This window comes from Gavia stellata, chromosome 7 (assembly GCF_030936135.1).
Source record: "Gavia stellata isolate bGavSte3 chromosome 7, bGavSte3.hap2, whole genome shotgun sequence".
NCBI lineage: Eukaryota > Metazoa > Chordata > Aves > Gaviiformes > Gaviidae > Gavia > Gavia stellata.
Genome location: NC_082600.1, coordinates 49,910,562 through 49,924,524, shown reverse-complemented (window position 1 = coordinate 49,924,524; position 13,963 = coordinate 49,910,562). Strand labels below are relative to the sequence as shown.

At 40.5% G+C, this 13,963-nt stretch overlaps 1 protein-coding gene across 1 annotated transcript in view; it reads right to left on the bottom strand.

Annotated features, from left to right (window-relative positions):
- Nucleotides 1-1,224: 1,224 nt before the first annotated feature.
- The window catches only part of PAMR1 (peptidase domain containing associated with muscle regeneration 1), a 57,166-nt gene continuing 44,427 nt past the window's right edge, over nt 1,225-13,963 (bottom strand). Inside the window, exons 7-12 of the mRNA XM_059819640.1 lie at nt 11,860-12,060; nt 8,966-9,178; nt 7,277-7,343; nt 4,910-5,142; nt 3,224-3,519; nt 1,225-1,962 (exon numbers count right to left, since the gene is read on the bottom strand). Of these exons, the coding sequence (XP_059675623.1) occupies nt 1,426-1,962; nt 3,224-3,519; nt 4,910-5,142; nt 7,277-7,343; nt 8,966-9,178; nt 11,860-12,060 (1,547 nt within the window). The 3' untranslated portion in view covers nt 1,225-1,425. The remainder of the gene's footprint in view (nt 1,963-3,223; nt 3,520-4,909; nt 5,143-7,276; nt 7,344-8,965; nt 9,179-11,859; nt 12,061-13,963) is intronic.

Here is a 13,963-nt window from a genome sequence, read left to right as displayed (position 1 = left end):
TCGTAACAAGATTTCACAGCATCGGAGAATCAGAGCTGAAATCAGACTTGTTGGCTTATAATTGCCGTAGCCATGCAATAGTCAGGCAGAATGCAACTTCAGGACCTGAGCCCTTCTTGGTGAGAGTACTAAATCCTTTCATCCCATCCCCAGCCTTCACATCCAACTATGGCTGTGAGCTGGTTTGGGCACTGGAATAATCTGGAGGTCCTACAAATTCCAGGGTGGCATAGATGATTTATCCAGGAGTCATTACTGATGGGAGACATTCCCCTCTCTCTCCTCCCCAACTTTTCTGGGAGCTCATATCTAGTCTTTAGCCACAACTGAATGGAGAATGATTTAGTGGAAGAGCAGCAACTAAGGACTATGAGGAGACCAAAGTATCTCCACTAGACAACATGTCCAATGGGAGAATCTTACACTTTGATGAAAGTCCAGTCAGGAAAACAGTCCAGTCAAGAAAAGCCTCTGCTAAGTGTGAGACCTGGACATCATTCTTCACCCCAAAGAGCGACAGAGGAGTTGTTTTGCCACAAAAGTATGTGAGCTGATGGAAACCAGAAGTTCTCCTGAGGTTTTTATAGGTCTTTGAAATAATCCACATGGAAAAACATTTTTAAAAGTATGTTTCAGGTTTTCATCTGTTCAGAATACAAGGTGGGAGAGAACTCCCCTGTACATTTCATTGCAATGGTTCACGTACAACAATAGCAGCACTGGATGTATTAAGAAAAAAAACCCTTGTTATTTATGTAGTAATTGAATTTTGTGCTGATTCTGCCTTTCAGTGTGCCTGAAGAGTCCCAAGTGAGAGTCACGTGCAAACAGACAAGGGCAGTAGAGAGTCCCTAGAGTGCGAGACAGATAAAGCAACAAGGAATCTAAATAATGTCAGACACGGGTATGTAGGTTAAAAAAACAAACCATGGTTTATTTAAATGTGTAAAGTACTTGGGAGGGAAAAAGATTACATTGTACTATGGCAATACAGACAGCACATACCGTAACAAGCTCATCCATCGTAATGAATTCAGGCTACTCTTTCCAGCCTCCTAATCCGCTCAGTCACACAGATCTTTGGGAGAGGCTCACCGTCACTTTCTCTAGGGGACTCCACACTACAGACTAATTTCAGTCAGAATTTGCCGTCCTGTTTCTGTATGTCAGACTCAGGAGCAGAGCATCATCCTCCCACCAGGGGAGATGGGCGGAATACGGCAAAACTTCTCATGCACTAAGACCATCTGTCATGGGGTAAGTAAAAGTAGCCTGATGGAACATCTGATCCTAGGACAAATTACCAGGCTGTCTGCCTTAACCTTATCCCAGAAGTGGCTCATCACTGGGATGAGAAGCCTAAAGCAGCAGAGACTGAGAGAGATATTATGATAGCAATAAAATGCCATTTCCAGACACAGCTTTTTATTTCAGGTTCTTCTCAATCCAGTCTTTGAAAGGAAGAGCTTTGGTGTAGCCACTGTAGAGTTCTAGGCTGCAAGTTTTATCATAGCCCCAGCTCACTAATCCCATCAGGTGCCACCTTAGCTCAGGAGATGCTTTTCCTGGCAAAGTTATGGCTGCAATCCCACCAGTCTCAGCAGGGCAGATATTAGAAAAGGCTGTGTGGTCTTGTTTGGCGCAGAACATGCTGTCAGTGATGCTGACTTGTATCCCATTATCCTCGTACTGTTGCTCGCACAACAGTGAATCCACCATCCGAACACGTCCCATGCGGATTGTGTCGTTCTTGTATCCGGGATCTTTAATGTCAGCCAACACCTTCCAGCCAGTAACCATTATTTTTAAATCCTCTGTGGACGAAGTCAAGTCATGAGAAGATGATAAGCAAATGGGTTGAACACGACTGCTGATTCTGGCTTTGTCCAAGAGTTTTATGATAGCTATGTCAGAATCAAGTAATATAGGGTCATAATTGGGATGCACTATGATGGCAGAAATCTGCGGAGGAAACGGAGTAGGAAGAATTGTAGTGTTAACAGCGATGGCAAGTCAGCAGCACTCTTTCCATACTACTATAATACATGTTAGTTTATTTAGCATACTTCTCCTCCACCCTCCACTCCCAAACTGTTCTTTCACCACAGTGCTCACTCAAATGAGAAGCATGCAAAGAGATGAACCATCTTCTGACTTTTTTTTTGGCTTGGGTTTCAGGACAGTTTTTATTGCATGAAACTCTTCCTAACGAAAAGCAGTCAAGGACATTTTCAGCCAAATGGGGAGTTAATGTGCAGTTCAAGTTTTTCCACTGTTTTCTGAAAAGATTTTACCTGCCATGTCATCTTTAGCCTGTAGAATTTGAAGGGGGGGGGCGGGGGGGGGGGCTTTGAATTAAAATGTTATCTTCTTATTGAAATTCAACCATCTTCCCACCACAAAAGAATACTAGCAATACATTACATGATGTTGGGACCTAACCTTTACTGATAGTTACCTTGGTGGAACACTACAATAACGGATAGGATTCCTCTAAGGAAATATTGTAAAAAATAATATATTTCCTTGCAGGAAAAGTCTGAAAAAGCTGGAATTAGAGAAGGAAACTAAAAATGGGGAGGGGGGGAAGAGTCAAATTAATTATGATCTCTTGGGTAAAATCCATTAATTAACTCACATGCCCCAACACTCCAGAAAAAGAGACACACACAGCCAAAATTGCTGTACTTCTCTTCATTTTGACTTCAACCTTTCTAGTTCTGCTTGAAAAAAGCAAACCACTCTGGTGAGCCTGAGGTGCTATTTTTGGAGGTGGAGTCAGACGTAAACTTCTTTTGAGTTTAGAGCTGTACAGCCTTGGGACTGAGATGTGAAATGCGCTCATGGCGTCAAACCAGGATCTAGAGCACAAGTGTTTCCCTCATAAGTTATGCTAATCGCTTTTGACAGTAGCTGGCATCTCTTCTACTTTTTTTCCGGCAATATCACTCAAGACATTATGGCCCATGGAACCTGAGCTATTTTCTTAGCGTTAGGGGGTGAACAGAAGAGTTGGACAGTGTCAGGGGAATTTAATGAACAACAGCATGTGCCCTCCTTTGCCATGACAGTTCTGTCAGTTGAGTCTCTAGATATGCATTTCAAAGAACAGCATGTAAAACAATATACTGCTCAAAGGATAACCTTTTTCTCCCCATACAAGACGGATGTGATCAGCGTCTGTCTGTGCTCATCATTTTCCGCTCCCAGCAGACTTACTCACCCGCAGGTTCTGGATGGTCTTTTCATCCCTGTCATCATCTCTGTAGAATTTCCCCAGAACCACCTTGAGCTCTGCTGTCTTGAGCACAATGGTCTTGCCCAGGTCAGTGACGCAGTGAGCTGCCACCACCACTGTGCGCTCGTTCACCAGGGCCCCACTGCAGATAAGGATCCAGGCCCCTTTCCGGAGACTGTTCTCCTTCACCCCGTTGGCCGTCCGATAGATTGCTGCTTGCCAGGGCCACCTGGTGGACGTCACTGCCTTCTGAAGGGTGATGTTTTCTGCTTTTCCACAGACTGAGGAAACATGAACCAAGAATGAGGTAACGCCTTTTCCCCACCAAAGAGTCTGAATATCACTCTTGATTCCTGCTTAGGTTGTGCCAAAAGAAACCAAACTGCAATGGTTAGCATGAGGGACAGCTTTCTAATTAACCTCTGCCTCCAAACTGCAAAACTGTAATATAAGAATATTTTATATAGCTTTTTAAAAAAAACTTCCAGTTTTTCCATTATTATCTGAATTCCTGGCTGAAGTAGGAATGTGGATTTAGCACTTGAGCAGGTGAATTTTCATGACAACCTTATCAAGCCGCACTATAATGAGATGACTGCATAAATAAATGGAAAGAACATCTGTGATTCTTGCTTATAATAAACCGCCATAAAGCCAGCAGTGCACTAAAACTCACCCTAGGCAGTCACAGAGTAGTTGTGAGGTCCTCTCCTAGAACTGACCTTAGCACAAATGCGTTCATGCCTATGAAAACAGACTTGTCTTGCAACAAGAACCTTGAAGCAAATGCGTCTAAATCAACAGCCATCTGGGGAAAAGAAAAAGCTCTGCCCTCTTATAGGAATATATCACCCGGGCTCAGACCTGGAGTAAAATCTCCTGCATTAGGAAAGGTTTACTTCAGTGGAAAGAGTTACATCATGTGGTCACATTTTTCAGTCTCCCTTAGGACGTTTTCTTTCCCTGGGACGTAGTGCGTGCATGCCCATAGTAGAAAGGATTGAATGAAATACTTTTCAATACATGAGATTATCTCAAACCAGAACCACAAACAAGAACTCTAAAAATTTGCTTGATGTTAGGACCTACTTTTCACAAGTTGCCTGATGTCAGTAGTGGGTTGTACCCAATCTTGTGATGTTCCTATACTGACTTACTCTGTGCACTAGCTCTGGATAAGATTTTATCTGGACTTAGAGCTTGCAGTACGAACCCTTTCTTAGCAGGGTATATTAAAGGAAAAACCTCTTTAAAATGCAGACTCTCCATTCTATTGCTTAAATTTTGATGTTTTTGTCATCTGTGTGCCAAAGTATAGAGATAAATGAAAAACCACGCTTGCAGTAAATAATACAAGAAAACATGAAGTGATAGTAGGAAAGCATTTTCAAATCAGGAGAGAAACTCACTACATCTTTTGCTCAAGAAAAGAGTAGAAAAATTGATGGCAAATTACAGTGCTGAAAGCTTTATCCCTTTACTGTCAACTGCACAAGTTCTACTGGTGGATAAAAAGAGCCATATATCCCCCAAGCCTTATTGCTCCTATCTCCCAGCTGGAAGCATAGGCAGCCTACGCCCCTGGGAGTACCTCATTATCTAAGATGAACACACATCCTGTTCCCCTATCTGCCCAGAGATGTGTGCATGTTTTTCCCCTTAAAGACTCACTTGGAATACACACAGGGGCTCTCCCACTCCATTTTCCTGTCTTCAGACAGGTCCTCCTGCTGCTACCCAGGCGGCGGTAGAAAGGAGAAATGCACTCATACTGAAGCTGCGTGTGCAGATGCTGGTACCCTGGGGGCAGGTCCCCAAATGGCAGGGCTGGCTTCTTGGTTGGGTAGAGTTCAAGCTTTTGCTTGCTGAATGCAGATGAGTAAAGTTGATGCAAAGGTGTTTCCCTGTTGCAAGGCACAAAGAACACAGGGTAATAATAATAATAATATTATAAAAGCGATCATCACCATAGCTGTATCACCAGCTGTGTTAAGTATCATTTAAAAGCATATGAAGTTTGCTTGTGAAAGGAAAAGGCAAAAACGTCATTCCAACATAGTTTAGGAATACTCCTGTTTACATCCCAGCTATTTTACTTACATATATATGTATTTTTTGTACACACAAGTTTATAGATTTTCTATTTGTGTCTCTTTTTTTTCATTTTACAGTTTCTGGATTGCAACCAGTTGCCTCTGAATGTGGAACAGTTTTTGCCATTCACAAAAGGACTGAGATACCATGTTTTTAAATAAAGAAATTACACTGTAAGTTGGCATTGCCGTAATTAATTCGCACTAGAGAGGAGTTAGGCACATCTTTTCTCTAGTGAATGTTTTAATAGGCAGTATTAGGAATCGATTCAGATTAAATCATGTTGATAAAGTTGCTTGATTTAGCAATTAACAGAGATAATTGCCTCACCACAGAGATTTCATAATTGCAATAATCACTAAGCTTCCATTTAGAAGTTGTACTGATTAGCTGAACCATGGCACATAATTAAAAAAATAAATATATGCACCAGCCTAGATATGGACCATAAGCTTGACTACAGTCATATTTAAATCTTTATCACTTAGACTGGGTCCCTTGCTCTAATGCTTAAAAGCACGTATCTACAGAAAAAAACTATTTATGTCTGAAAAATTCAGCAGGAAATTAATTTCCCTTGAGATTTCTTGTACTGCCTGCATCCAGAAAAGCCATAAGAATGTTTTTTCACGTGGTAATTCCATTTTTGATCACAGAGAGACACAGACTGCCTCCGTCATATAGAATCTGTGAGGCGATACGTAACAGCACTCAAGGAAAGTAAAGTTATCAAGAACAAGAGCAATGGCAAGTTTCTTGCATTTTGGAAGAAGGATGAGAGCTGCTGTGGTCATGCTTAGACTGCCAGGGTCCCATTCCCTACTCACATGTGACCTTGCAATATTGCATAAGCCACACTTTGCCTATTAAGCTATGACATGGAGATCCTACTTCAAGGGATAAAAACAGTCCACAAACGAGATGCCATCATGATGGTATGGAGGTGGGGGCATGGATGCGCTCTCATACAGCTGGTGCTAATATCTGAAACATTTAGCATAAAAAGACCTGTGTTCAAAAGTGAATTGAGAAATTTAAACAAGAAAAATCCCCTGATAGCTCCTAAAGTCTCCTGATGGCTTTTCAGGGCCATCTCTACAATTATACATCACAGAGCTGGAGAGTGGGAGAGTATTTGGGAAGTATGTGCTTGTCTTGTTCCTAAAGTCTTCTCTAGGCATCTCTGGCCACTGCCAGAGACAGGGTACGGCTTGAGCTGCACCTTTATTCTGACCTGGCATGGCTGTTCTTAAGACCAAAGATGAAGACAGTTCTTGCACTGCATCTAAAAATAAATGAATCATGTACTCCAGAAAAAACCCTGGAATGAGGAATTACTACTTGGAAAAAAATGAACCGGAACATTGCAGCATAACTAATTCAGATTGGGCTTATTTCAAGAAATCAGCAGAAGGGTAAGCCCAGACAGGGTCTGATCTTTCCTTCCTTCCTCCCCTCCTACTCTACTTCCTCCTCTCCCCCATGCCCACCCCAAACCCAACTTTATTTCAGTTGTGCTATATTGCTTTGGATGGTGAAACTTAATGGGAGCAGATTACATTGCTATACCCCTTTCTCTCCTTATGCTCTCCCCACTCATTTCTTCACTAAGATGGCACATGTTCCTATTTTAAGACACATCATTAGCCCCGAGGAACTGTTCTCAGACTGTTCTCATAGCCTGTCACAAGCTTGCAAGCCTAATTCTGGCATCGCCCAGTAGTTTGCACATCTCTAACTGTGCATTTCCTCCTGGCTGCCTCCAGCAGCTTGCAAACCTGTGCTTAATCAGACCTCCCCTCCCAGCAGCTCTCATTGCTCAGGTATCAGTGGAGTTGTAGGAATGGCTGCTCAGGCAGGCTAAACACACAGGGTGGAAAGGAGAGGAGGGGAAAAGCAATCACATTTTTTCTTTAAACTGTAGTTGAGATATTGCATTCTCACCTTGACTGAACCTGCATTGGAAGCACTTTCTGTCTCACCAGGTCAGAGATCTTTGGCTCTCTGCAGGCTAGAAAAAATATAATGTTGCACAGTACTTTTCCACATTCACAGCTCAAGTGTTTTGGTTCATACACATTTCCACTCTTTCCTCTCACTAGCTATAGTGGACTGGATTAAGAAAAGGGGCAGCAAATTACGTGCATTAACATAAAGATAGGCTCTAAAACCTAAAGCCTTGGAAAAATACTTCCCCGCAGATCGCCAGATCTATCCCATTTACAACGGTGGAAACAACCGAGTGTCTTCTGCACTGGCACTTTCAGCCATGGAGAAGTTTTGTCCATCAGTGTGTCTGAATGCCAGATTTACACCACTGCAGCTGATGGTTTGGAATCTGAGCAAACTTTTGCAATAATGGAATGATATAAAAAAAACTTGATTTCCATCTGTGTAGCCACACACAGCTAATCCCAGTGACTCGGCATACAGAGAAAGGCTGCGGGATGTTACAGACTTCTAAGAGTCTGTTTCCTTGTGTACCGATTGGAAGGAGATGGAGACTCTGATTCAGAGGAACACCTCAGAGTTACCTGAATACACACAAAATAACAGAAGGGAGATCCAGGATTTCTAATTTTGCATATTCAGTTTATTTAAGAGCAGGATAAAATATTCAGGTTTATCAGGTCAAATAACCCTACCAGGATCTCCTTCCTGCTGCACACAGTGGAAGAAAAGGAATCTTGCAGGATGGATTTTATCTGTATGCCTGAGCACTTGTGTTCTGTGGGATTTAACAATATCTAGCTCTTTGTGATTACTGTATATGTTAACCTTTATGTCACTATCAAAGTTAACATCAATAAAGATGTGTTCCACGAATGGTTATCATCAATAAAGATGCTTTCCACAGATGATTATACGCTTCAGGGAGAGAGTATTTCCATCTAAAATAACAGAATAAAGCAAATTCCCCAGGGGACAGACATATTTCCTTGTATTATTATTACTTCAGTTAAAAAAAAGGTCCATTAAAATATGTGTCAAACAATTGCTTTGGGAAAATGAATTTGGCAGTTCTCCAGGCCAAATTCATTCATCTATCCATTCAGGCTTTCAGACGCGCTTAGAGTAGCTCCAGGTCAACAGCATAATTCCCTTTCTAGCAAAGTATTTAAAGATGTGTTTCAGTGTTTTGATGAATACAGATAGTTTAAGCATGTCCTCAAGTGGTTTTCTGAACCAAACCTTCAAGGCTGCAATCTACCGGCTTGGCCTTTTGCATTCATGACTGGTCCCATTGACTTAAAAGGATTGTGAAAGGAGAGCTCAGCCCTATGACAGCAGCTCTGATGAGACAATTATTTCCTTCTATTTCAATTCCCTCCTGATCTTCTTTTTGATTTTGATCTTACGCAGGTTTGATCCTAGAATGAGGGTAATAAGGGTCTTAGGGAACATTCCTTTCTATGTTTAAAGATGGAAACATCTTCTGGAATCGCTGGCATCTTCTCTGGCTGAGTTTAGCAGCCAATAGAGCTGGCAAACTACCAATCTCAGTATCAGGTGTCAGTCAGACAGTTTATTCTTAGCAAAAATGATTGTTTGGAGAGTGTAAATCATATAAAACAAACTCCAGTAAAACCATAGCACCTTTTGTGAGTTGTGGTAAAAAAGATTGTAAACTACCTTTTATGCAGATTGGCTGCTTCCCTGACCATTCTCCATTGTCTTGGCAGGTCCTCTGTTCATTCCCACTAAGAACATAGGAGTTGTTACAAAAGAAAGCAATGACTGTGCCAATTTTTGCATAGCGTCCATTCAAGACTCCAGTGTCTTCTACTACTCTTCTGTAGCCATTGAGTGGGCCACCAGGATCTGTGCAGTTTTTTTCATCTAGAACTAATGATAGGAGATAAAAATAGTAACCATTTTATCAGGTTCAGAGCATTATTTTCACCCATCAGACTGCTTGGCATTTCATTCAGATGTTACTGCAAGATCTACACTTTATTAAAGGTTCCTTTTCAAGACCCATCTGGGATCTCTGTCTTCAAAAAGATCAAATATTAAAGAAGAAATGATAATATACAGATGTCTGCTTATAATACACACTTTAGTCTTCACTGAAAGCGTAAGATTCTCAAATTATTAAAAAGACCTTAAAACGTAGCTGACAATCCTGAAAAAGAACCTTGACTTTACATGATGTCAATGTCCCATTAACATTAACAAGGCTACTTCAAGAGCATGAAAGGATGCACTCAAACTATTTGCAGGAAACAGGCCCTTGGCATTCTTTCCCTTTTCTGTACTTTCAGCACTTCATTGGACTTGGATAATAAGACTAGACTATTTAATTTTACTTTTATGTTTGATTTTATTTTGGTTTTTTAGCACTGAGAGAGACACCTCAATAACCCAGGGAAATACAGGAATCGAAAGAGAACATCTATATATATATATTTACGGATACTAAACATTTAATATGGAAAGTTTACTCATGCTAAATTCTGCCTATAAAACCTCTTTTACTTCCTCCTTCCCAATATTTTCCTCTTCTTTTTATTTGTTGTTTTGTTCTTTCTCTCAGTAAACTTAAATTTTCGGCCTAAATCTGGATGACAGTATTCCCTATGTGATGCTAATAAATGCTTTTCCCTACATTTTTCACTCCTCTGCTCTTTCTATTTAGCAGTTGAAAGGGTTTTGGTTTTTTTTTTCCTTTGGATTTCATCTCAGTTTTCTTGTCCGGCTGACAGTAACATGCAATTCTGTTTAATTCCTCTGTCCGATGTCTCATTGCGTGATAACCAGTGAACACCTAGTTTAGACAGCTAGTGTTGGTGCTGCTCTGCTTGTGGAGGGCTGAGAAGACTGAGATGTATCAATTGACCAGAAATGACCTCTTCACGTCATTGCTTCAGACTCAGCTGCCTGCTGAGCCTCGCTTCACAAAAGCGCCAACAAAGCACTGAAACATTTATTTAAATCCCTGTGAAATCAGCACAATAACAGTGCATAGGTATGGCCCTGTCCTGTTCCCATATCCTCATGTCACCAGGCAGAGCCCAGCTCAGCAAAGCATGTAAGAACATAGCTAACCATAACAGTACAAGTTCAACGAAGAGCATATGCTCTTCACGTTGAGTCTACAATTCAAGCTAAGCATATATTTCAGTGCTTTCTTTAACAACATTGGATTTTAGCATATGCTGAAGGCTATATATGTACTTAAATACTTTTCCTCATGAGTCATATTGAGTAAACAAAAAGGATGTCTGAACTTCCTCTCAACCAGGAGAAAGGGAGAAGCAGAGCCCTGTCTCCTTTTAATTTGGCTCCATTTTTCTTCTCTGTGCCTCACAGGCTCTCTCACTTGTGAACCACAAGTGACTGATAAACTGATAGTAGCTAAAGACTACAGGGAATCACCCACAGTATAATGCTTTACTTGCAAGTTGCTTTCTGCACTGACGTCTCGCCTAGAGGCATGATCTGATGAACAGAGTGCACGTTTCCAAATGTACCTACGCTTGACCAAGTAAGTCAATGAAGGTCTTCTCTTATTTCATCCTATGCCTATCAGTAACTTGAACAGTAATTCTCTTCTTCCCTAAGCTCGGGGTTATGAAGTTTTTGATGGAATAAAAACAAAGAGAAAACATCTGGGAAGGAGAGACCTAAATTACACCACCTAGCACTGCAGTAACAGCCAAGTCTAGAGACAGATCTTTCAATAGATCTTTAGGCAGGGACATCATGCAGCAGGGACTTTAGCACAATCCTGATATTACATTTACTGCAGCTGGAGACGTTCTCTCTAGATAGAAGAATGCCTATTGCTTGCTCTTTCAGGTGAACTTATATACAGCTGTTTCACAACACTCCCCCCCAAATTTACATTGTTTGCCACAACACACTTGTAAAAGCACTTTTTTTTCCAATTGATACAAATTATTCTCGAATATGGAAAAAAAATTGTGCAATACAAAACAGCTAAGGAAAAATTAAGTCTCTTTGGATGAGAAGAAGGGGCTTGGAATTTCACACCTGATTCAACATGAATGGTAGGCATGCCAACTCGCACAGCCAGAATGAATGGAAGTTTCTCTTTTACCAATTATTCTCTAGGTTGGGAATTCTGTTGCAATAAGAGTTTGGTCTTCATGCAGTAGGCCCCTAATCACCTCCACAGAGTGCACCAGACTTCTGCAGAGAAGGTGTCAGAGGTACATAGTAATGGAAGTAGCTATTCATTGTTGCACAATGTCCCTCGCTTGGTTTTGGTCCTAGACATTTTCAGTCTGTGTGTAAGAAGGATGTATGCCTAAAGTCTTTGAGGAAATTACTTTTCAGTCATTTGATGTTTCAGTCAGACATTTATATAAGCAAGTCTTGCAGGCTTGGGCTCCAGCAGAGTAAAATAAGGATCCCTACTGCTTCTTAAAGACAGGAAGACAAAAGAACATCATGTTAAGCCACGGATCTACCAAATTTCAAGTGAGATTTGGATATTCTAGTTTCATCTGAATACATTGGCCGAAACATTTGATAAGAATCAAAACTTAAAGTAACCTTACCACATTCAGGATGATGTGTTGACCAAATCCCATCAAGCTGACAGTGGGCAACACGGCTGCCTTTTAAGCTGTAACCTGCGTTGCACTTGAAGTAAACCTGGGCCCCGTATTTAAAGTCATCTCCTTCCACAATACCATGAGCGGGAGCACCTGGAGTCCTACACATCACCACTGACAGTTCAGATATTTCAAAAAAATCCACTTTATTACAAAAACAGGACTGTGTTAGGATGATTCTTTATTTAGAACATTGAAAAACCAATTAAAATGGGCACAGGAGTCAAAATTACAAGACAGGTATATGCCAATCTTTAGAAAGTTGTTTAGACGTCAGTTCTACACACACTTACATATATGCCACTTTTCAAAACATATCTAGATCCATTCAGTTCAATGGGATTACTCAGAAGTGGGAAGTGATCATGTGCATAAGTGCTTGTATCATTAGGGCTCATTTGCTCAAAATATTATTACTTGAAGCACTTTCCATTTTAACAGGGGTTTTGAATGAACTACCGTGCTTGGTCAAGAAAAAAATTAGATCCTTAAAAGCCTTATATTGAAATTCTTTCAAATTCTTCTTTTTCATACAGTTTTTCAGATAACCTCACTGAAATATTAATGCATCATTATTTGCGTAGATCAAACATTATCATAATGACATTAAAAAGGAACCTTGATATTTACCAAACTGTGATATTTACCCTTTCCACAGGGTTTGCTCTATTGGGAAAATACTTACAGACAATGGGCTATTTAACTACTGCAAGTAGCAAATACTAGATTAAACTTCGTAAGCAAGATTTCTCTGACAGCATCAAACCAGTAAACAGTAGATTTGTTGGAAGGAATATTAAAACAGAGCAAGCATATAGAATACTTTCCTGGCATATTTTGGCAGCATTCAGCAATCTGGGGCTCAAGGACTACCTGAACTACAATGGTATTTTTTGGTATAACATACCCTGGTGATTTTTTTTTTAACATTAAATTGTCTGAGTATTTTCTAAACTCAACTACGTACTTGGTGTCTACAATATCCTGTGGCAATGATTTCTACAGACTAAGTGTTGTTTGAAAAATACACTGCCTTCTTTGGTTTGGTTTCTAGCCTGCCACCTGATAATTTCATTCGATGCTCTACTTTCCCTGTTTTGAGAGACAGAGAACATCCATGCCCTATTCACCTCCTCCAAGTAACTTTTTAAGACCAATTTTCTGTATGTAGAAATTATATGTATGTACTTCTGTATGTAGAAATTACAACAATGTAGGAAACACGGGGTTTAGTATCTATGCAGTTATCCATCTCTCTGTGTGTCTCTGGCTTTGCCTGGCCATTCATTGTGGAAAACTGCATAGGAAAGGATTCAGTGCAAGATTTAGATATGCGTATGGGTTTTTCACCTCGGAGCTGTGGTACTCTGGTGAAGGTAGATAGATGGATGCTAAAGAGATCATCCTCACTTTATGGTTTGAGAATTTGACTTTTTCTGTTTTGCCTCATAGCTGGTTGCTTACTAACCTGCAGCCAAATTTTGATCCTTACACTTCCAGAGGAAAAACTTTTCTAAGGACTCAGCCCTGTAATCCTTACACAGAACACACACAAATGCATCTGTTTATATGGATTGTGGGCCATCCAATTATTCGCATAAGGAAGAGATTGTTGAGTAACAGTCCTAAAGCAGTAGCATTCACAAGAACAAGTCTCCACAGAAATTCCCCTCATTTTACGGATTACTACAAACACCAAACAACGAGTCGGCAGCATCATTTGTGCATTAGTAAGCACAAGTCTTGGAAAGAAAAACTGTCTAACATTTAAGCATTAGAGAAGGGCCTGGACTCACTGCTCCAAATCAAAACACATCCAGTTAGGGGAGCTCAACATTTTCTCTTGGCTGCAAGTGTTCTGCATCAGTGTCATCTTTAACGAAAGAATAATGACAAAAATGCAACAAAATTCACTCCTAGCCCTTGACGTTTCTCATATTAAATATAGGCACACATACATATACGTGCATATATAGGTGCCTATGTGTATACACAAGCACACACAAACATCAAAGAGAAATAATGGGAGCGTAGATTTTCTAAGTGT